This window comes from Elaeis guineensis, chromosome 9, assembly GCF_000442705.2.
Source record: "Elaeis guineensis isolate ETL-2024a chromosome 9, EG11, whole genome shotgun sequence".
Lineage (NCBI taxonomy): Eukaryota > Viridiplantae > Streptophyta > Magnoliopsida > Arecales > Arecaceae > Elaeis > Elaeis guineensis.
The window spans coordinates 14835318-14858452 of record NC_026001.2 but is presented as its reverse complement, the minus strand read 5'-3'; the positions used below and the strand labels follow the sequence as shown (position 1 = coordinate 14858452).

The 23135-nt window shown below is 46.2% G+C and overlaps 1 protein-coding gene across 1 annotated transcript; it reads right to left on the bottom strand.

Annotated features, from left to right (window-relative positions):
• Positions 1 to 16256: 16256 nt before the first annotated feature.
• LOC105051464 (endochitinase A-like) lies at positions 16257 to 17886 on the bottom strand. The gene is made up of 2 exons (XM_029266396.2): positions 17458 to 17886; positions 16257 to 16878 (listed from the first exon to the last, which is right to left on the bottom strand). The coding sequence occupies exons 1-2, from the start codon at positions 17855 to 17857 to the stop codon at positions 16472 to 16474; spliced, it is 807 nt and encodes a 268-aa protein (XP_029122229.2). The 5' UTR covers positions 17858 to 17886; the 3' UTR covers positions 16257 to 16471.
• Between the last annotated feature and the right edge of the window lie 5249 nt (positions 17887 to 23135).

Sequence of the window (23135 nt, the reverse complement as noted above, 5' to 3'; positions counted from 1 at the left end):
CATAGATCTCTCAAAGTTCTTTGCCATCCATCCATCTACACAAATATTAAAGTACTCCATCCTCTATAATCCATTCATTTGCATACATCTCAAAGTGCTCTATTTTTTAACATCCATCTACTTGTATATGTCTTAATGCTTTCCATTCTTTATCATCCATCCATCTATATGAATTTCAAAATGTTTCATTCTTTGTTATCATCTGTCTATGTAGATCTCAAAGCACTCCATCTTCTATCATTCTTCCACTTGTGATATCTAAAAGCATACCATCCTCTATCACTGATCTATTAGCATAGATCTCAAAGTACTCAACTATTGTCTATCTATCTACATGGATCTCAAAGTACTTTATCTTTTATTATCTATCCATCCGTATAGATATCAAAGTACTCTATTTTTTGTCATTCATCTATCTGCACTGATCTTAAAGCAATCCATCCTCCATCATTCATCGATCTACACGTCTCTCAAAGCACTCATCCTATATTATCTATCCACCTACACAACTCTCAAAGTATTGCATTCTCTATCATCCATCCTTCTACATAGATCTCAAAGCACTCCATCTTTTGTCATTCATCCATTTGCATAAATTTTAAAATACTATAACTTTTATCATTCATCCACCTACATAGATCTCAAATACTCTGTTCTCTAACATTCATCTATCTATATAGATCTGAAAACACTCCATCCTCTTTCATTTATCCACTTGCATAACTATCAAAACACTCCATCTTCTATGATCCAGTATCTATCCAGGTCTCAAAATGATCTATGTTTTGCCATCCATCCATCTGTATAGATTTCAAAGCTCCCTATCCTATATTATTCGTCTACACACAAATTTCAAAATGTTACATCTTTTATCATCCATCTACTCATACAGATTTTAAAACATTCTATTTTTATTATCCATCCACTTGTATATATACCAACGCACTCCATCCACATGTCCATCCTTCCTCTCCCTTAAATTCATGCCAAAATAAGAGCTCTCTACTAAGTTATCCGGAAAGATAGTCATGGGATTCAAAAATTTAGTTATGACTTCACAAAGTAGTATTTTATAAAGGAAATAGATGGTAGAACTATATTATAATAAATTTAAAATTTTAGTGGCTAATTGATATTTTTAAAATTTTTAAAGTCTAAAAAAAGATGGCCCATGGATGACTATAAATTTTTTTAAGAAAATATATCTAATTTTTATACGAGTTGCAAAGTGGCTTCCTACACCCTTTTCCTTTATTTTTAAAGAGTAGCGACGGCACTGTTGTTATTTTTCATGCTTAAGCCAGCAATCACCTGCCACCTTGTTCTGCGGGCACCATCTGCGGGACTTCCATGTTTTTCCTCTGTTTTGTTACCAATAAATTATCTATAGATTTAATATTCTTTCACCTTCTATGAAAATTGGAGCTGAAACCTAGTCACGCACGTGTGGATGGTCAAGTACAACATGAGCACGTATTTGAAGCTCCAGGGGCTTCAGGTGGATGAAAAAGGAAAGGAAAAGAGAATGAAAAAAAGGAAGCATGCAGCATTGGCTGCTGGGGAAAGATGGGAGGATCCCACAACTAAATCTCAAGCTTTCTAATTTCTATAATATTTTTTTAGGTAAAAATAATTTTTATTATATTTAAAGCAATAGTCATAGAACATATAATCCATCAGAGGGATGATTTAGTAACACAGAATCTTTCACACACACACACAAAAATAAAAGAAAAAAGAAAAAAAGGAAGAGGAAAAGAATGCATGGTAGTGTGACATTTCTACAGCCACTAATTAACATGCCCTGTATTTAGTTGATAGGGAAGCGAGAGATATATTCCAAATTAGCAAAAAAAAAAACGTATTAAGAACTAAATTTGCAGTTTCCATGATTGAATCCAAGATATGCAAGGTTTGAAGTTCAAATTAATGGGATCACCTTAAGCACGTCATGTAAGCTGTCTATCAAAAAGGAGGGAAAAAGGGTTAGCTCTGTAAAGACGGCAGTGGAAATATGAAACAACTACCGCCTCAAATTCAGTAAGGTGGCTTCCTGCAAACTTCCCAATTTCACCACCATCAGCTGTGATTTCCACTAAACAATACCAGAATGGCCAAACAATCCATAACAAAAAGTCATATATGCCAGAAATTTAATTATTGTCTTGGTCACCCAAAGGATGAATTTCATACTCAATATCTACCTGGTGCATAGTAGATTTAGAACTAAACACACATCTGCTCCCCATTTAAGCTTTGATATCCTCACTAAATTTAGAATCCAAATCTATTCAAATCTAATTACAAAGTACCACAAATCTAATCATAAATATCATAATCAATCCACGGTCAATCTAAGTAGATTCATATAGTATCTCCTATTTTATATGGGCTGTAAATTGGTTCTTCTCTGATATCATTCTTGACAACCCAAGATCTCCTCCAAAATGTTTGGCTGAAAAGTATTGCACCTAAGATTTATATAAGCATAGCTACTGATGTAAGACTAAATATGTGCCAGTATGATTCCTCAAACCTTGCATATTTGCTAGGATTATACCATAGAAGGGTATGCAACAATGTCACATGGCCAATCCAAGTGTTGGGTTTAGGGCATGATAAACAGAACCATCGACACGAAAGATGCAGTAAGCAAACCAAATAGATGCAAAGATGGGACCAGAGCATTATGAAGGCAACCCATCTGCTGTTGGGAGTTCTTGCTGGCTTCATTCATATAAGCATGCTAACAGTAATATTTACATCTATTTCAAACACATCAGATTTCTTTTTCCCCAACAATGAAGCATCAGATTTGAGGTATAATCAACAAAAGAGGGGATAATAAGGTATAATTAGAAGAGAGGAATCCTTAGCATGAAGATATTTCCACTTGATTTAAAAATAAAATCGTCAGAGTTCTTTTGCCAGTTATACAGTTCTGGTCCTGAGATCATGAAAACAATTTAACAAAGCTGTAAAAATTCTATTTCCATTCAAGTACTAATATATGAGAGTTTCATCAAACAGGCAGGTAGTGCAAGTTCTAGTGCATGTAACACTAGCCTTTTCCACTTCCACATCATATAGATTCGGAATTCCACACCATCTCAAATCTAAGACCTGCAATCTAGTATTGTATTGGAGCAGAGGAAGGCTCAACCTAGGAAAAGGATTCACAAATTCATGCCAGTCACAGGCTTTTGCAAGGAGAAGAAATGACTGCAATGGCGAAACAAGATTAAGAAAAGATTCGACTAGTTGGGCAGACCACCACTACTTCGTCCTATCATTTGGATTTAAAAGCCTTATCACGATAAACTACATCAACTTACATAAACCTTGATTAATAATGAAAGATCTACTGTAGTCCGCAAGAAATTGAAGCTAGACATCAAGTTATATTGCAAAATTCTAAACTGGTCCGAACTGAGTGGAATTAACGCAGGTAGTCTGAGACCAGTACCAATGCAAAATTCTAAATGCATGCAAGATTTCTGTCAATTTTTGATGGATGAGATGCCATATAACAAATTCTAAACAAATGACTGATTCCCCCATCAAGGAATATGGTATAATACATGCTGCTTGAGAAAGAGGCAATGCTTGGAAGGTCATCTATATTGGGCACCAAGTGTGACACCCGGCCCATTTGGGCCTTAGACCAAGCCCATATAAAAGACTAAAGCCCATACAAAAAAAAAAAAACAGAAAATAGGAAGAAGACTTCTGATAGGAGTCTTCTTCTCCGATAAATCCTGGACAGAAAAGAGTCCTAGGACCTCTGGAGATCTAGGACCCCCATAAACAAGCCTCCCCCCTCCCTCAAGAGCCTCCACGGCGATTGTTGAGCTCGATTCGTCCTCTTTTCTCCGTGGAAGCTGCGGCATCCTCTTCTCGTGTTCGTCGGAAATCGAAGGTCGGAGAGACCACCGAAACTCAGGTAAGGCTCCGACCTTTCTTCCTCTCCTTCTTTTATTTCTCTCCATGGCTTTAGACCCTCAACAGTCGTCAGACTCGTTGGAAAATCCATGAAAAGCTGAATCTCTGTTTTGCTCTGTTCGGTCGGGCCCTTTTCTCCTCTTTTTCGACCACCAGCGCCGCCGTTTGCGGTGTCTCACCCTTAAGATAGGATCCTCATCTCTCTATCCCTTTTCTCCGGGAGGTTTTGACCGCCGGCGACCAGCCAATGATCGAAAAACTAGAGAGAAAGGGGTGGTACCCAATTTTTCAATTGCTTCTTGATTTCTCACCGGTCGAACCTCACCGCCGCCCTTCCTTGCTCTGTCGCCGTCGATCAGACGCTGCCACCCCTCGTAGGAGCTGAGCCACCAAGCCCCCCTCAATCCGTCCTCTGTTCGGTCGGGAAGAGAAAGAAGAAAAGAAAAAGAAAGAAAGAAGAAAAGAAAAAGAAAAAGAGAAAATTAAGAAAAAATGAGAAAAATAAAAAAAATGAAAGAATTTTTTCTCTCTCCTCTCCCTCCTTTCTCTCTCTTTTCTCTCTCCTCTCTCCATCTTCTCTCTCTAAATTTTCTCTCTCTAAAACTTTCTCTCTCTTTATGGATTTTATCTCTCTAAGATCTTTCTCTCTCTCTGATTGCATTATGGATCCTAGGATAAATTTCAGATAAAAATTATATGACCTGAGCTTTCTCCGAAATTCATACAGTAGATTGGATCCCGATCCGGTTCTTATTCAAAATTCATAGCATCTGATTATAGTTAATTCATATTGAGTCACCCTGATATGACCTCTAATGATCTCGATCATGATTGTCTTATTTGAAAGATACGGAGATTTTCTCTCCACTTTTTTCTCTATTTTCTCTCTCTAAAATTTTCTCTCTCTTCATGAATTTTCTCTTTGTAAAAGTTTTGTGAACTAATGGAGGGTCCAGATACTCAAACGAATCCTAATTTTGGTTAATCATAGGAGAGATCCTGAATTTGTGTTATTAGGATTGTTTATCTGTAATTTCTTCATATATAATTTTTATATTTAATCCTGATCATGTAGAGATGTAATTATTGTATAAGAAGATATGGAGCAAAATATCTTATTTTCGAATTCGTAGATTGAGAAGCTCATCGAATTCTACTTTTAGATCGATCATCGATAGAGATAAGAATCTCTGTATATGATCACCATTATATATGCTATTTTATCGTTGGTCTTGCATCATTGATTTTGCATCGTTGGATTTGAGATTGATGAATCACTATACTTGAGATACCGTTATATTGCTTATATGATTTTTAAGCATGAGTGTATTATGTCAATACATATGTATCAATGATTGTGTTGGGTATAAAATATCCACAGCCGAAGTTCTCAGCAGGATCAACTCCGAGAAGCTCTGCCCGGACTCCTACGGGAGCCGGGCTCCGCCCACAACTTCAACCGCAAGAAGGACTTCGCCCGGACTCCTACGGGAGCCGGGCTCCGTCGCCAACTTCAACCGCAAGGAGGACTCCGCCCGGACTCCTACGGGAGCCGGGCTCCGTCGCCAACTTCGACTGCCGGTAAGACCCGTCCAGACTCCTACGGGAGCCGGACTTCGCACCTGACTTTAATTGCAGGGGACTCCACCCGGACTCCTACGGGAGCCGGGCTCCGCCCACAACTTCGACCGCAAGGAGGACTCCGCCCGGACTCCTACGGGAGCCGGGCTCCGTCGCCAACTTCAACCGCAATGAGGACTCCGCCCGGATTCCTACGGGAGCTGGGCTTCGTCGCCAACTTCGACTGCCGGTAAGACCCATCCGGACTCCTACAGGAGCCGGACTTCGCACCTGACCTTAATTGCAGGGGACTCCGCCCGAACTCCTACGGGAGCTGGGCTCCGCCCATGACTTCAACTCCGTCCGGACTCCCACGGGAGCCGGGCTCTGCCCACGACTTCAAGGAGGACTCCGCCCGGGCTCCTACGGGAGCCAGGCTCCGTCACCAGCTGGGACCGCTGCCGAACTTCAGTCAATGAATCCGCACTTTCTGACGCAACACAGCAACCACCACGATCCTGCTCCACTTCCTGCGACGGATTCCGCGCAGCTCCATCACTCCCCGACAGACCGCTATGACGGCCACGACTCTGCTCCACCTCCCGTGACGGATCCCGCGTGGCTCCACTATTCCCTGGCAGACCGCTATGATGCCCACGATCCTGCTCCACCTTCTGTAACGGATACTGCGCGATTCTTCCATCCGTAGGCAAGTCGCGACAACGGACGCCGCTCCACTCCCTGCGGCAGACTCCACGTGGCGCGCTGTAGTGAGGGCCACGGGTCTACTCCACTACTCCTCGCAACAAATTCCTCCTGACGGTGGGCGGCCCACTACTAGATGGTTATAAATGTCGCTATCAGTCTGTTGAGCCCTCCGCCTATAAAAAGGAGATCCCAGATACGTTATTCCCTAAGCTCTCATTTTTTACCTCAAAACTCTGCTAAATTCTCCGTTCGAGCACTCCATTCTTGTTGAGGCAGAGAACTGACTTGAGCGTCGGAGGGTCTTGCCGGAGCAACCCCACCTCTGGTTTAGACTTCCTTTGCAGGTCCCGACGGCGACCGCGACTCCCCCGACTCCAGCTTCTCCGGTGCGAGCGGATTTTTGCACCAACAGGATTGGCGCTAGAGGGAGGACGTGTGTCTTCGTAGTACCCTTGCTCTTAAAGGAGCGCTCAACGGAGCCGCCTCCGATCATCTCCTCTGGCACCCACTCCTTGTTTCCCCCACGGGATCCTTACTTGATGCCTCCCCGCAAGGCGTCCACGCGACGGTCCACGACCTCCGCGGCCAGATCTCAGGCTCTGGCCTCCCCTCCTGTTTCTCAACCTCCTCCTCCTCCCCTAGCGGCGGTGGTCGGTGCGGAGCAGTTTGACCTGCTGGCGCAGCAGGTCAAAGGCCTCACAGAAGCTGTGCAGGCTATGCAGCAACAGCAGCCGCAGGCATCAGTACGCCTGGAGAGGGTGTCTCCGGAACACCAGAATCCGACGGCGGGGCGGGCCACCTGGGCCAGCCGCCCCGTCCTTCCTGAGAAAACGAACTCGAGGGTGGAGAGCCCTCAATCGGACCACGACTCCACCCCTGGAAGATCCCTGCCCCCATTCTGCCAGAGGACTCTCGAGACTCGAAGTCGGGAGGATTTCTTGGACCGGAGGCTCCAGGAGATGAACCGACGGATTGAAGAACTCCGCCACGCTCCCCCCGCTTATGGTGAGGATATTTGTACTGACCCTCCCTTCTCTCAAATGATCATGTAGGAACCGATCCCGCCAAACTTCAAGCTCCCCCGGTTCGAAAGCTATGATGGGACTTCGGACCCGGTTGATCATCTGGAGGCCTTCCGGACGATGATGCTGCTTCACGATGCTCCCGACGTTATTCTATGCCGGACCTTTCCATCCACCTTGAAGGGAGCAGCGAGAAACTGGTACTCGACTTTGAAATCGGGTACCATCTTTTTCTTTGATCAAATGAGCCACCAATTTGTGGCCCATTTTGTCAGCAGTCGGCACTCCCGGAAGGGTTCGGAGTCCCTCATCAATATCAAGTAGAGGGAAGGGGAGTCCATTCGGGCCTACGTCAACCGTTTCAACGTTGCGGCGCTGGAGGTCCGAAACTTAGACCAATCAGTCGCAATGGCCGTCCTGAAGGGTGGCCTTCAGAAGAATGACCTTTTGTTCTCCCTGGAGAAGAAATACCCCAGGGATTTTGCTGATTTGCTGGCTCGGGCTGAAGGGTACACCCGAGCAGAAGAAGCCTTCAAAATGAAGGATGAAGAGACAGCGAGGGAGCGGCAGGCGGGAGACTCGAGTAAGCCCGCAATCGAAAAAAGACCAAGAGAAGCCCGGCCGCATTCTCGATCCCCTCCTGGGCACAAGTGTGCCCATACTCCACCCCGGGTGCGCAGGCAGAGAAGTCCGGATCGTGGGGTTCGACGGGGTTCCCCACCGGAGAGATTCCGCAACTACGCCTCCCTCAATGCTTCGAAGGCCCAGGTACTGATGGAGGTCAGGGAGCAGCTCTCTAGACCGGAGAGGATGTGCACACACCCCGGGAAGTGCAACCCCAACAAGTTCTGTCTCTACCACCGCGACCACGGCCACGACACGGAGGAATGCATCCAACTCCGGGACGAGATCGAGGAGCTCATCTGGCGAGGTCGACTCGATAGGTTCATCCGACGCAGGCCTGAGGGTAGAGAAGATTGGCCAAGGGCCCTTCCACAACCTGAACCACCAAGAAGGGAGGAGCAACCCGGGGACCGACCTCCCATCGGGACCATCGACTCCATCATCGGAGGGCCTCAAGGAGGAGCAGACCTCCCGCAACCGTGGAATTCGGAAAACCTGTAAATGTATCACTTACGATCTCACCTTGAATCTAAATTTCTTTCTACTTGACGTACTCTTCCCATCTGGCATGGATTTGTCACGACTGGATATAACCCCTTCAAACATCTGAAACAAAGTTATGTTAGGAATGGGGGGAGAACCTCATCCTAACATACCTAAAATGAAAGTCAGATTATCTCGAGATCGGATTGGGGGGAGAGGTCATGCAACGCCCATATGCGCCCCCACGGCCCTGTTAGGGAAAGGAGGAGAACCTCGCCCTAACTTAAGCAAAGTCGAAGGCCCGGTTCTTTTAGACCGGATGGGGGGAGAGGCCTTACAGCGCCCTAATGTGCCCTCACAGCCATATCAGGAACAGGAGGAGGACCTCGTCCTGACATGAGCAAAGTCAAAGGCCCGATTCTTCTAGACCGGATGGGGGGAGAGGCCTTACAGCACCCTAATGTGCCCCCACAGCCATGTCAGAAACAGGAGGAGGACCTCGTCCTGACATGAGCAAAGTCAAAGGCCCGATTCTTTTAGACCGGATGGGGGGAGAGGCCTTACAGCGCCCTAACGTGCCCCCACAGCCATGTCAGGAACAGGAGGAGGACCTCGTCCTGACATGAGCAAAGTCAAAGGCCCGATTCTTTTAGACCGGATGGGGGGAGAGGCCTTACAGCGCCCTAACGTGCCCCCACGGCCATGTCGGGAACGGGAGGAGAACCTCGCCCTGACTTGAGCAAGGTCGAAGGCCCAGACTCCTACGGGAGCCGGGCTCCGTCCGTGACTAATGCGGCAAGGGAGACCCCACCCGGACTCCTACGGGAGCCGGGCTCCGTCCGTGACTAATGCGGCAAGGGAGACCCCGCCCGGACTCTTACGGGAGCCGGGCTCCATTCGTGACTTATGCGGCAAGGGAGACTCCACCCGGACTCCCATGGGAGCCGGGCCCCGTCCGTGACTTCTGCAGCAAGGAAGACTCCGCCCGCCCTGGCAATGGCCCTTACATGCCCCCACGGGAATCGGGGGAGAACCTCGTCCTGATGGTGATGAAACCCGACCACCCAACAAGGTCGGATGAAGGGAAAAAGCCCCTCAGCGGCACCTCCACGCTCCTATGCAACCTCGCAAAAAGCGAGGGTAGGGCCCTCACTCTGAGAAGAGGAGAAAAATTAAAAAGGAAGGGTGACGAGCTACGACGGAAACAGATGAAGGATGGACCGCACCAAAGACCTAAAGAACTTCGTCCCAACAAAGACAAGGAGTTCCTACCAAACACCCCCGGCCTCTAAGAAGACTCCCGACACAGGACAAGAAGACAGCGACGTCCCCGAAGTAATGCGGAGTCCGGACCGCCAAGCTCGGGCTTGCGGCCATGTACGACGAGGAAGGCAAGCTAACGCATCGACGACCGAGTGCCTCCCAACGACGTCAGCATCAGACAAGTCAAACGATAAAAAAAGTTCGACGGACGATAATTTAATATAACGCGTGGACGAGGTAACACAAAACACCCTTTTCATTCCATTTTCAAAATACACACTACAAAGCCCGGAAGGCCAAGGAAAGAAAAGCAAAACGACAAAAGCGGGACAAAACAATAAAAAGGGAAGTATATACATGAAAAGATGGAAGGGCGAAAAGAGCTCTAAGGAGGCTCTGCCCCCTCCGACCTAGAGTTATTTACTCCACCCCTCATCCAGGACTGCTTCAGATTCTCAATTTCTTCTTTTAGCTCCCCCCTTTTCTGCAGCGCGTCCTGGAGTGCCTGGCGAAGTCGCTGGCTCTCGGCCTCCGCCTCTCGATGCCTCTTCCTCAAGACCTCGGATTCCGCCTCTGCGTCCGCGACGGCCCGCTGCTCGTATGCCAGTTGTATCTTCAGTTGTTGCAGCTCGGCTGTCTTTTCCCCGAGGGCGACAGAAATCCCTTCAACGGTTCCTCTTAGGGACTGGAGCTCATCAGAATCCCAGGCGGAAGTGAGCTGAGCCCTGTTGGCCAGCTGCCTCTGGAGACGGGCAACTTCGTCGGTCGCCGCCCTGAGTCTCCCTTTATATTCTTCCACCTGTCTGCGCCAGCTGGCCCGATACACGTCGTGGCTCACCTCGGCATCCTGAAGCTGCCGCTGAAGATCGAAGACCTTCTTCGACCACTCCTAGTCGCCGTCGGCCCGGGCCAAGAGCCGAGACGAACTTCCTTCCAGCTGACCGATCTTCCCCTTCGCGGCCGACAGTTCCACCTTGAGGGCGCTAATCCTGGCGGCCTGAGCCCAAATTCGGTCGCTGGCGCTCTTCTTGCATTCCTCGAGCTCCTTCGTGAAGTCTGCCTTCCTCCGGCTATACTCCATGATCCCCTTCACGTGGAGATTTCGAAAATGGGTGGCCTCCGCGGTGGCTTCAGAATGACCTTCTCTCAATCTGCGAAGCTCGTCTTTCATCTTCTTTGACTTCTTTGTCAAGTGAAGGACTTCCTTCTTCAGCCGCTGGATCGTCGACTTCAGCGGGACCCCCAGGGGTAGGGGAAGTGCTTCTGCAGGATACTGCCATCGGAAGGCAAGAGCGTCAAAGCACGACTCATCGCAGGGAGAAAAGCGGAGAGAAGAAGGGGAGGGAGGAGAAGCCATCCGCAACAAGAAATTCAACTTTATTGATTGGATGATTTTTGAAGATAAAAAAGAAAAGAAAAAATTACGATGAAATGAAAATACAAGGTCGAAGGTCTCAGACCTCGGGGGCGGGGGTTGGAGAACTCGGCGTCCCCGGCAAGGGGGCTACGACAGCAGTGGTGGCTGGCGAGGGACCGGCCTCATCTTCGGACTCCTCGCCCAGGAAGCTGAGGTCGAGCTCCGAAAATTTTTTGGCCACCTTCTCTTGGCAGAGCTCGAACCCCTTGATGAACGCCTCCTGGTCGAATTGGACATTCAGGTCCCTCATCTCTGTGGAGGCCTTGAATTCCTCTACCGCAAGGACTCTGGCCTCCGAGACCAGGACCGAAATCTGCTCAGCCAAGTTGGCGACCTCGACCTCCGCCTTTCTCGCTGACTCCTCCAAGGCCTGCCTCTCCTCCTCCCGGGCTTGTTTCTCTCTTTCCAGGGCCTCTTGGAGGGTGGCTACTTCGGCCGTCTTTGCTTGGAGGCGAGCAACCTCGGCCCGGCAGTGCTCCTCCACCTTGAGGATGTCCCTCCTCGCATGGTTCACCGCCTCGATATTGGTGAGGAGCTGGTGCCCAATCTGCAAGGGCGGCTAGGGGATCAGAACAAAGGCCTAATAGCCAGGTAAATGAAGATTCGCTTACCTCAAGGAAGGACCCCAAAGAGTCCCAGGCCCACTGCTCAGGATCGGTGCGGTCGATCCTCTCGACGACGTCGGACAGAATGCAGCCGTCGATCAACCGCCTGATCAGGTCCCTGTCATTGAAGGGATTCTCCGGCCCCTCTTCGGAGCAGAGGGACTCGTCAGCAACAGTTCGATGGCTGCCCACCCTGCGGGCCACCGACTTCCTTCTCTTTCCCCTTTCGACTACGGGCGCCTTCGTGGAACGGACCCCCGAAGCAGGGGCCCCAGTCGGCGGGCTCCTCGAGGAGACCCGGGGAGCCGTCGCCTCGGCATCCGAGGGAATGTCAATCGCTGGAGTCTCCTAGGTGGGTGCGGCCAAGCTCGACTCCTCTGCCCTGGCCCTCTTCGCCGATCCGGAGGTCGCGACTCCCTTCCTTTTGTGGGCCCTGAGGCCCCTGACGAGCATTCGCGCTGCTTCGGCATCCATTCCTTAAAAAAAAAAAAAAAAGAAGAAGAAGAAGAAAAAGAAGCAAATCGATCAATCAGGAGTCAGAAATCGAAAAAAAAAAGAGAAAAAAAGAAAAAGAGAGAGAAGGAAGAAGAGGTAAAAAAAGAGAAAGAAAAAGAAGAAAGGCAGGAAAAAAGAAGATAAAGGAAAGGGTGAAATACTCGTAGGATCCTGGGGGCTCAGGCCGATGTTGAACAGAAATTGCTCCCTCAAAAGATTGGAAAGGGAAGGAGCAGAATAGACAAGAAGCTTCCGGGCAGCCTGGAGGTCATCCTCCCCCAGGCTGGGGGCCCGACGGACAGAATCCCTCAGAGAGCCCCAAGGGGGCAGGCCCAGCCTCAAGGTCAGGCAGTGGACGAAGAGGTATTTCTCCTTCCAATTGTGGATTGAAGAAGGTGCGCCTTTCAGCAACCTCTTCTTGCCAAACTGGGGGGAGAAGTACCACCAGTCCTTCGCCGAAGGATGGCGCTTGAAAGTATAGAAGTGCCTAAATAGGGAGAGGGACGGTTGGACCTCGACTACGTGGCAAAGGGAGAGAAATCCTATCAAAAACCTAAAAGAATTCGAAGCCACAGAAGCCAAGGAGATGTCTAAGAAGCGAAAGAGGGCGACAACAAAGGATGGAAGCGGAAGCTGGAGCCCGGCATGGAATGCCTCTTGGTACAGGCAAAAACGACCGAGTGGAGGAGTGCTAGCCCGGTCAGAAGGGCTAGGCAACTCCAGATCATACTTCGGAGGAACTCCATACTGAACTCTTATCAGAAGGAGTTCCTCCAGAGTCAAGGAACATGGAATGGCGCCCGGTGCAAAAATCAGGCGGGGCCCAGCCCAGACGCAGGTCCGTCTACAGAGCAAGGGACCTGGGGGTTTGAGGCGGAAGAACTCCCGGAACTGCAGGGAGCAGAAGAGTCAGACGATATTTCGGGTAGCTTCGAATGAGGGCTCTAAAGATCCCGATGAAGACGGACAGAATGAGGGGCGAGAGGTCACAGGAAACTAACTCAGAGGAACACAAAAAATAATGGCAAAAAAGAGGTCCCTAAGCGGCGGGAAGAAAGATGGAGGTGCTGGAACTAACCTAGATCGCTCTGAGGGACCAGAAGGACGAAGACAGGGACGACTTGAAGGGCGCCTACGGCTCGAGAAGATACCAACTGAAACAGGGCTTTCGAAGGGAAGGCAGACACTGTTAGAACTCTGGAACAGGAATAGGGCCCCTAAAGGTGAAAGGATGGGTTTAAATAGACCCTGGGATCCGACGCCATAATGATCACGAATCCCCCCAGGCCAGCCCGCGCCCGACACGTGTCCCACTCCCCCCGGTGGGCGGCTAAAAGTGGCTGACAGATCGACAGAGCCATTATGGCGCCGTACCTGGGCCAGTGTACCGACGGGAATTTTGAAGGGTCCCTTCGTTTCGCCCTGATTTGAAAAGACTCCAGCACGCGCATATTTAATGTCAAAATATCTGGGGGCGGTCGTGCGCAGGATTCGAGGGGACAACTTCGGCTATGCCAATCTCTCTGTACTTTCTTCATTCGAAATTCAAACTCGAAAGTAGGGGGACTGGTGTTGGGTATAAAATACTCACAGCCGAAGTTCTCAGCAAGATCAACTCCGAGAAGCTCCGCCCGGACTCCTACGGGAGTCGGGCTCCGCCCACAACTTCAACCGCAAGAAGGACTCCGCCCGGACTCCTACGGGAGCCGGGCTCCGTCGCCAACTTCAACCGCAAGGAGGACTCCACCCGGACTCCTACGGGAGCCGGGCTCCGTCGCCAACTTCGACTGCCGGTAAAACCCGTCCGGACTCCTACGGGAGCCGGACTTCGCACCTGACTTTAATTGCAGGGGACTCCGCCCGGACTCCTACGGGAGCCGGGCTCCGCCCACAACTTCGACCGCAAGGAGGACTCCGTCCGGACTCCTACAGGAGCCGGGCTCCGCCCATGACTTCAACTCCGCCCGGACTCCCACGAGAGCCGGGCTCCGCCCACGACTTCAAGGAGGACTCCGCCCGGGCTCCTACGGGAGCCAGGCTCCGTCACCAGCTGGGACCGCTGCCGAACTTCAGGCAACGAATTCACACTTTCTAGCGCAACACAGCAACCACCACGATCCTGCTCCACTTCCTGCAACGAATTCCGTGCAGCTCCATCACTCCCCGACAGACCGCTATGACGGCCACAACTCTGCTCCACCTCCCGTGACGGATCCCACGCGGCTCCACTATTCCCTGGCAGACCACTATGATGCCCATGATCCTGCTCCACCTTCTGTAACGGATACTGCGCGATTCTTCCATCCGCAGGCAAGTCGCGACAACGGACGCCGCTCCACTCCCTGCGGCAGACTCCATGTGGCGCGCTGCAGTGAGGGCCACGGGTCTACTCCACTACTCCTCGCAACAAATTCCTCCTGACGGTGGGCGGTTCACTACGAGACAGTTATAAATGTCGCTATCAGTCTGTTGAGCCCTCCGCCTATAAAAAGGGGATCCCAGATACGTTATTCCCTAAGCTCTCATTTTTTACCTCAAAACTCTGCTAAATTCTCCGTTCGAGCACTCCATTCTTGTTGAGGCAGAGAACTGACTTGAGCGTCGGAGGGTCTTGCTGGAGCAACCCCACCTCCGGTTTAGACTTTCTTTGCAGGTCCAGACGGCGACCGTGACTCCCCCGACTCCAGCTTCTCCGGTGCGAGCGGATTTTTGCACCAACAGATTGTATGGATATGACTTATCTAATTTGATCACAGTATAAATCAAAATTGATTTGGTGAAATCAACATATAATGATTAAATGAAAAAGAAATATGATTTGGACTAGTCTTGTCATGTGGAACAGTCCGTCAGGAGCTTATGCCTGGGACAGCCGACCAGGAGCTTATGTCTGGGAAAGCCTACGAGGAGCTTATGTCTGGGACAGCTTATTAGGAGCTTATGCCTGGGACAGTCTGCCAGGAGCTTATGCGTGGGACAGCCCCATGAGCTTATATGTGGATCAGCCGGCCAAGAGCTTATGCCTGTGACAGTCTGCTAGGAGCTTATACCTGGGACAGTCCCATGGGCTTATATATGGATCAGCCAGTCAGGAGCTTATGCTTTAGACAGTCCGTCAGGAGCTGGTGCCTGGGACAGCCTTGAGAGGCTTATGAGTGAAAATTTGATCGGATGAAAATTGAGGCATAGTGTTGGTTAGTCCAAAGCCAGAAAAAAAAGATTAAAGATTATGTGATAATGAAAAGAGAAAGGAAAGACAAGATATAAAATAATTGTTGAACAAAAGTATTTCACCCATTAACATATGATGATGCATCTCTTTTGACAACGAACATAAATTATAGATGTTTGCATTATTCTGGATATTGAATATAAAATTTTATGTTTAATTGCTTATCTTTATTTTTAAATTATATTATTATATTAGTGTGATATAGAAATTCTTACTGGACTGTAAAGCTCATATCCCTTTATCTTTCTTTTTTTTCTCAAAGTTACAGGATGCTCATGATTGGCTGTGGTATAGATTTGCGGGTGAGCAAATGCATAGATAGAGTGTCATGATATTCGATCAGAAGATAGAAAAAATTTCAATTATAATTATACAAGTTTTACTAATTATTATTGAAATTAGATATTATGGATGTTGAGGTTGTAATGAATTACTTTTGGTCTTGCATATTCTTTAGGATTTTCTCTAAAAAGTGTGTGGCCATCACGTATCCGACCCGGGTTTTGAGTTCGGGGCATGACACCAAGGGTCTCCCTCCAATCTCAACAAAGCTAAAATGTCACAAATTAGCACAAATGATCTGTTCAAATAGGACACTTTCAATACATTTCATCGTGATTTATGTTCAAGTTGTTGAATTATCACAACTTTGTGCTAAGAGCAGTATGTATGTCCAAAGCCCTACTTATGAGGCATTTGCACATCATCCTATTGAAGCGCTTCAAGTAAGATTGCATTTTTAATTTTCTAAGCATGGCATGTTTCTGCAACAAAAGCTGTAAAAATTGAAGTATTCACTGCAAAATAGATATACCTATGTGCAGAAACAAGTAGAAGTATATAGAAAACAATAGTAGGCTAATAACAAAATGCTAAGCATGCAAGAACTAAAAACAGAATGGCCCTTGAAGAAAGGACTTGTGCTAAGTCCACTTTATATTTATTTCATGAGTTGCTACAGATAAGAGGTAGAGGTAGAGGTAGAGGTAGAGACAAATGACTAGAGGCTCTCACCCCACACTCTAGATTTTATTTCAATAATTCCATATTGGAATAGGTTGTTTTAAATGTTTATTATCCTTCAAGTTACATCCAATGGATGTAATCTTGAGTGAATCCTCTAGCAAGTGAGGTTATCTCCTGGTGTCACACCAAAGTCGCTGCAGTACTGCTCGTAAAGTTGAACCCGGGCATTCATCTCAGCTGGTTGTCCTCCATTGCACTCTAGGCTGTTAATCTTCCTAATTGTGGCTCCAAACCCCTGGCCAGAGGTTATGACAGAGTGCACATTTTCCATCCAAAACCACAAGGCGGTCTTGAATGATATAATCACATCAGTAGCCACAGTGTTGGGTGAGTTCAAGCCATCAAATCCAATGCTTTGTCCAGCAGCACCGTAGTTATAGTTCCAAGTCAGCTGAAGAGGGCCACGGCCGAAGTACTTCTGCCCTTGGGCACATGGGTACTGAGTGTAGCTTGGATCACAGTAGGCATTGGATTGGTCCGTCTCATCTATGTAGCAAAAATCTGCTCAGAAAAAGAAGTAGAAAATTTAGATCATGTTTGCTATGATCTTCTTGTGTTTTGCTTTTTTTTTTTTTTTCCTTTTTTCCCTGCAAGCCGCTGAAGTATCACATGAAGATTGATGCATATATATGTATATATGTGTGTGTGCACGCGTGCGCATATATATATATATATATATATATGCGAAAGTTCTTTATGTTTTAACCTTTGATTTGTTTGCAACTTTAGTCTGAGAAACATGTTGTGTTTGGATTTTATCTTTCATGTGACAGAATGATTGATCTTTTTTTATGACATCAACCATTATATCATGTCTCCTACATATTTTGACCTGTCTCTTTTGTCTGTCTATATAAATCTTATGGTAGCTAGCTATCATGCGATCCAACGGTGAAAAAAATTGTGCATCATTCTTTCACGCAAAAATTACAACATGACAAAAGACAAGCTTATAACTCTCTTCTGGAAAGTGGAAATTAAACATAAAATACGAACTGTACGTAGATCATGTATATATGCTGCTACAAAATACCAGCAATGAAACCTAAATTAAAAACCCAGTCTGGTAGAGGAACTTACATCCGGTCTCATGGGTGACATGGGCAAAGAAGGCAGCAACCTCCTGCTTAGAAGTGACGGAGGATCCGTCCTGGCCAAACTGAGGATACGACCCCAGGGCATCCAGGAACGCCTGCCTCGTATAGAAGCTCTTGCCAGGGCAAGAGCCAGAGGCCTGATTGATAATGCTGTCGAAGAACTGCTGGGTGACAAGATCGGCGACCGAGCTGCCACCACCGGTGGCCGGCGACGAGTAGCATGGCCCCCCTCGGCAGCCCTTACCACAGTACGCGTAGCCGGTGCCGCAGTAGCCATACTGGCTGCAGCAGAGGTCCGACGAGCACCCACAATTCTGGGCAGTGGTGGAGATTATGCCGGCAAGTAGGAGGCTCAGCTGGAATAAGATTACACTACGTGCCATTTTTGTTTGCTGTTCTCTAAGATGGATGGAGTGATAGAATTGTGGCTAAGTATTTATAGACAGAAGAGAAAGAAAGGTAGCGAGTTAGGAAGCATCTTGGTGACTTCTGCGATGGCTTGACCAAGACTTGGCAGCCGTTGCAGAAGAGAGAAAAACATTAGATGGCTTGTGGGTATCTCCTTTGTTGGAGCCGCCACTGACTTCCGAGTTGCAGACATGGTGCATGAACGTTGCTAGGCAGGAGCCCAATAAAGAAATCATGCATCAATCTTGCATTTTAAGGAAAATACCAAGTCTTTTCTTTGACCTGATCACGTTAACGCATCATGATCCATGATTATTATTATTTAATTCTTAGTTTCGGACACACTTATTTTTAGTTCTTCTGAACAGTTATATTTTTCCTGCACATAATTGTATTGTCCCTCCATACATTTATATTTGTATATACACAGTTATTTATAGCTGGAGTCGTAGAATGAGAATGCACGATCGCTGAGAACCGGGCCGGGGAATTAAAGAAACTTTGAAACTTGGACGAGTGTTAAAAATCGGATTGAAGTTTACCCAAAAAAAAAAACAAAAAATGGATTTGAAGTTCTAGTCTGGCCAATGGAAGGACCAGCTATTACACAAACCCTTTTTTTAGAAGATATATTGTATTATTTTAGTATTTTTATTAGTTCATCATGTCATATATTTGTGAACAGAGGGATACACATGATTGGGGATAAATTTTGAATGACGTTTAATTTGTTCAGAGTTGGAAGCATCCTGGTGACTTCCGGAATGGCTTGACCAAGACTTTGGCGGTCGTTACAAGCCAGAACAGCAGTATGGTACCACAGTAAAATGATATTAAAAAAGAAAGAAAGAAAAAAGGTTACATGGCTAATGCGTTAGTCTTTCCTTCAAGCAATGTATCATTTGTATCCACCTCCTCCCTGCCATTTCTACATGGCATATTTTAACGCATACTGCTCTTATCCCCAAAAAGATATTTGATGTTGTTTCTAGCAAGATCATGTAAATATACTGCAACATGAAATATAGAAATTGCTGGGCTTTTTTGGTGTTTGAATACAAAGCAGAACAGGTGCAAATGATGACAAAAGGTGTATACTTTCACAATAAAATGTCAACCTGAAGTATTATTTAATTTGCACGCGTTATAGACTACAGATGATCAAGCAGTCAAATAGACGTGCAACACGCATGAATAAGGCTAGACAAATGAACAATTCCGTCTTTCAGAAGAGAGGAATCCTTAGAGATATTTATACTTGATCAAAACAATAGTCAAAGTTGTCTTGCCTGTTATACATTTCTGGTCCAGAAATGATGACAATTATTTAACAATGCCGCAAAAATTCTATTTCCATTCAACTACTAATATATAAAAGTTTCATCAAACAGGCAGCGAGAGGCATATTATGATACTCGATGATCAAATTATGAGTTCCTATATATATGAAGTCATAATTTGACCCCAAGATATCATAAGAAAGGGAGAGGTATTTTTGTTATTTAAAAATTTCATAAATTTTTAATGATAAAAATATCTTTACATCTTTATGATTTTTCGAAGAAAAATTATGATATCCTATGTGCAGTAAGCCATAATTTTACCGCATGATGTCATAATATGGCCACAGAATATCATAATTTTTTTAGAAGAGGAGAGGTAATTTCATCATTCAAAATTTTAAATAAAAAAATGAAACTATAGATATTAAATATATATTAGAAAATGATGGCTATGTAGCCCAATCAAATTGGGCAGTACATTTCTTCTACACCACATGTGGTGTACAAAGAATTTCTCTAATCAGACCACCACTATTGTATCCTATCTTTTGGATTTAAAATGCTTATGACCATATTGTCAACTAACATAAATCTTGAATAATAATGAAAGATCGACCAGAGTCCACAAGAAATTGAAGCTACACATCAAGTTATCAACAACACTGGTGGTTTACCTGGCACATTCACAATTATAAAGCAAGTTGCTGCTCAAAGAAAGGGTGCAAACAGTCCAATAACCCCGCAGAAATTACATGCACTTAAGGTCATAAGATATCAACTTAATTCTCCATCCAAGATACTTTCTAGGTTGGGCAAGACCAAAGCCAACCAAAAATTAGCTGATGCAGCCTCGTACATCTCAACCTATGCAGCTCTGCTATAATCAAAAGCATCCTTTAAATATTTTTGCACAAAAAGATACATCTGATTTGATGATGGTGATTCCATAGGACACAACTTCACATTCATCCTATCACATCTATTAACAGGGAATGATTTATATTTAAGTGGGCTTTGGGTTTAATTAAAGGGTTTTGCTATGATGCTTTAAAAGATATTTTAATCTTTTTACTATTTATCTATTTCTGATCATCGGATTAAATATGAACCATCTAGATTTCAACAAATTGAAGTGCTCAGATGCATGGCTGGTGTGTTAAATATTATAGAGATCAAGATTGTTTTATGCCACAATTAAATTGATTTTTTTTTTAAAAATCCTCTCCATGGGCCATCGAAGGCAGAGGTAGTGCGAAGAAGCCGCGGCCTGGTTGGGGGTGAGGACTGCAAGTGCACATTGGGTGGCGGGGGTGGGGTTGTGGTGGCATAGAGAAACCATGGTGGGGGTGGGTGCAAAGCAGCCGCGAGGTGGGGACTACAGGCATGCGCAAGGCACCGAGCGGGGAGGGGGGTGCATAGAGAAGCCGCGGGGGTAGGAGGTGTTGTGGTGGTGCGGAGAAGTCATGATAGGGACAGACGTAGAGTAGCATCGAGCACCGAAGGTGGGGGGCATAGAGCAGCCATAGGCACGGAAGGGGCAGGGGATCGAGAGCGGAGGAGGCGAGAGCCACTAAGGAGGTTGGGGATTTGGTGGCTCAAAGGAGGCATAGACCCCCACGGGGGGGGGGGGGGGGGGGGGTTGTGGTGTGCAGAAGAGCAGTGGAGGCACAAGTCGTGGGGGAGGGGGGTTGTGGTGCACAGAGGGGCACGGAGGTGCGAGAGCCTGGGTGGTGGAACGGAGGAGGCACGGGGGCCCAAGTGAGGGTGCAGAGGGGCCATGGGTGGCATCGATGGGGGTGGGGAGGGTCGGGTGCAATGAAGCCATAGAGAGGAAGAAGAAAGGATAAAAAAATAAAATATTTTTTAAAAAAAATAAAATATATAAAAAATAATAATATGTAATACTTAAAATATTCTTTATAATTATATATATATATATATTAAAACAAAGGCTCTACCAAGCAAAGCCTCCGTTTGACATGTGGCTAAAAGATTTCATGACACGTGGCTAAAAGATTTCTTTGATACAGAATGAAAAAATGCCGATGCGCAAGCCATGTAGACATGCGGCATCCAGGTGCAGGAGCACATGTTGTCACGCAGACGCACGGCACCAAGGCACGGGGCTCGGGGTAGCCCAAAATAAATCTATTTTTTTTAAGTAGTAAAATACTTATCGTGAGGAAAGAAAGCCATCAACCAAGCGAAAAGAAAGAAAAAATCATGATATCAATCAATAGAAGACTAGGGATGCGATGCTAAGTGATGGCAAATACGATCACATGGATCCATAGGATGTTCTTCCTCAGATAGAATTTAAAATAAAATTTAAAATTTTATTATATAAATCTAAAAAATATATACTATTTCATTGAAAAGCTTATTCTAAAAGCTTTTCGATGGTACTAGGGGAGAGAGAGGAGAAGGCGGAGAAGGGTGAGCAAGGAAGAAGTGCAAGAAGATTAGAGAGGTCTTTTAGGTTTCGGTTGGACTTTTTTTCTTCCTTCCATCATCACCGACATTGGCCTTTCCCTCCTATCTTCCTTAGGTGCTTTTCTTTCCATAGAATACTGAAAAGATTAAGAAACAAAATATACCCAATACAAAACCCCAGCTATCATCTAAGCTTTCCTATGCAGCCGCTCCAAGCCTCTTATCCAATTGGGACTCTCAAGGATGGAAAAAATAAAGAAAAAAAAGGGGGAAAACACAAAACCCCATCGTGCCTCCCACACCATGGCATGAGGTAGTGGCCTCCACCACATCGATGATGACATTGGAGGTACTCGGGAGATCTGGGGGGCCGGCATCGAGCATGATGTGGATCAAATAAAAAATATCCAACCGATGAAACCATTCATTAGTGACACCGGCGGCCTGGAGGAGCTCTTGCATCGTGGATGCCAATTCTAAGGCATCGAGCACCTTGGCCTGGATCATGGAGTCCTTAGTCTTAGCATTCCCCCTGATCACCACATCGTGGACACATAGCCTCATCGAACTGCTTGATAGCCGATGGAAGAGGCTCTGTACCTTCTCCCTCTCTAATGGAGGGCTACCGTCGTCCTTCCTTGCTCCTTCCTCTTCCTCCTCTTCTTCGTATTCTTCTTCCTCTCCATTTCCATCATCATTTTCTCCTTCTCCTCCTCCATTGCCAGTAGTGGAGCAACGGTGGATAGAATGATCGCAGGAGGGGGGTTGGGGGAGGCACGGGCGAGCGACGGGTGGCACCGCACAGGGAGGGGGGAGGGAAAAAGGGCAGTTTCATCCAAAAATTTTACTACAAGATTATCAAAGTAGTGGTAATATAGATAGCCACCCCTTCCCTTGGTAATCCAGATTATCTCATGGGAGATAATGTGGATTACCTGGTAATCTAGATTATCAATCCAAAAAATATACCAAACGTGATAATTGAAGAGAAAGAAACCTGTTTCTTTGGGAGAATGGGGTGGATAGCTAGGATGCATCTAAATATTTTTTATAATAACTTAATAAAGATTATATCTTTACTTGTTACATAGCAGAATATGGATTAAATCTTCAAAGATTCTGAATCCAAAGCCTCACATAGGTCTGAATCCATAAATTTTTTACATCGCGTGCACGCCAAACTTCGTAGGAAAGTGGGATGAAGCCTCGGATTGAAGCACCTTCGCAAGACAACAAGGGAGGAGAGAGAACCTCTGATGTGATGCCTCACACCAACAAGAGGGGATGCCCAAAGTGCCTCCATGCCTTGGAGAAGATGGGACACCCAAAAGGGGAACACACATGTTAGATGTATGTCTTAGAAGCCAATATGGCTGAATATTGTAATAAATCTAGGACATAATTTTATACTTAATACACCGATATGATCAATAAAAGGGTAAGTTCATTTTTATTCAAGTGTAATGTGTCATTGAATCATCCATGAAATTAGTTTCGATACATATTCTCAAGGTGTTGAAAATTAGAGATACATATT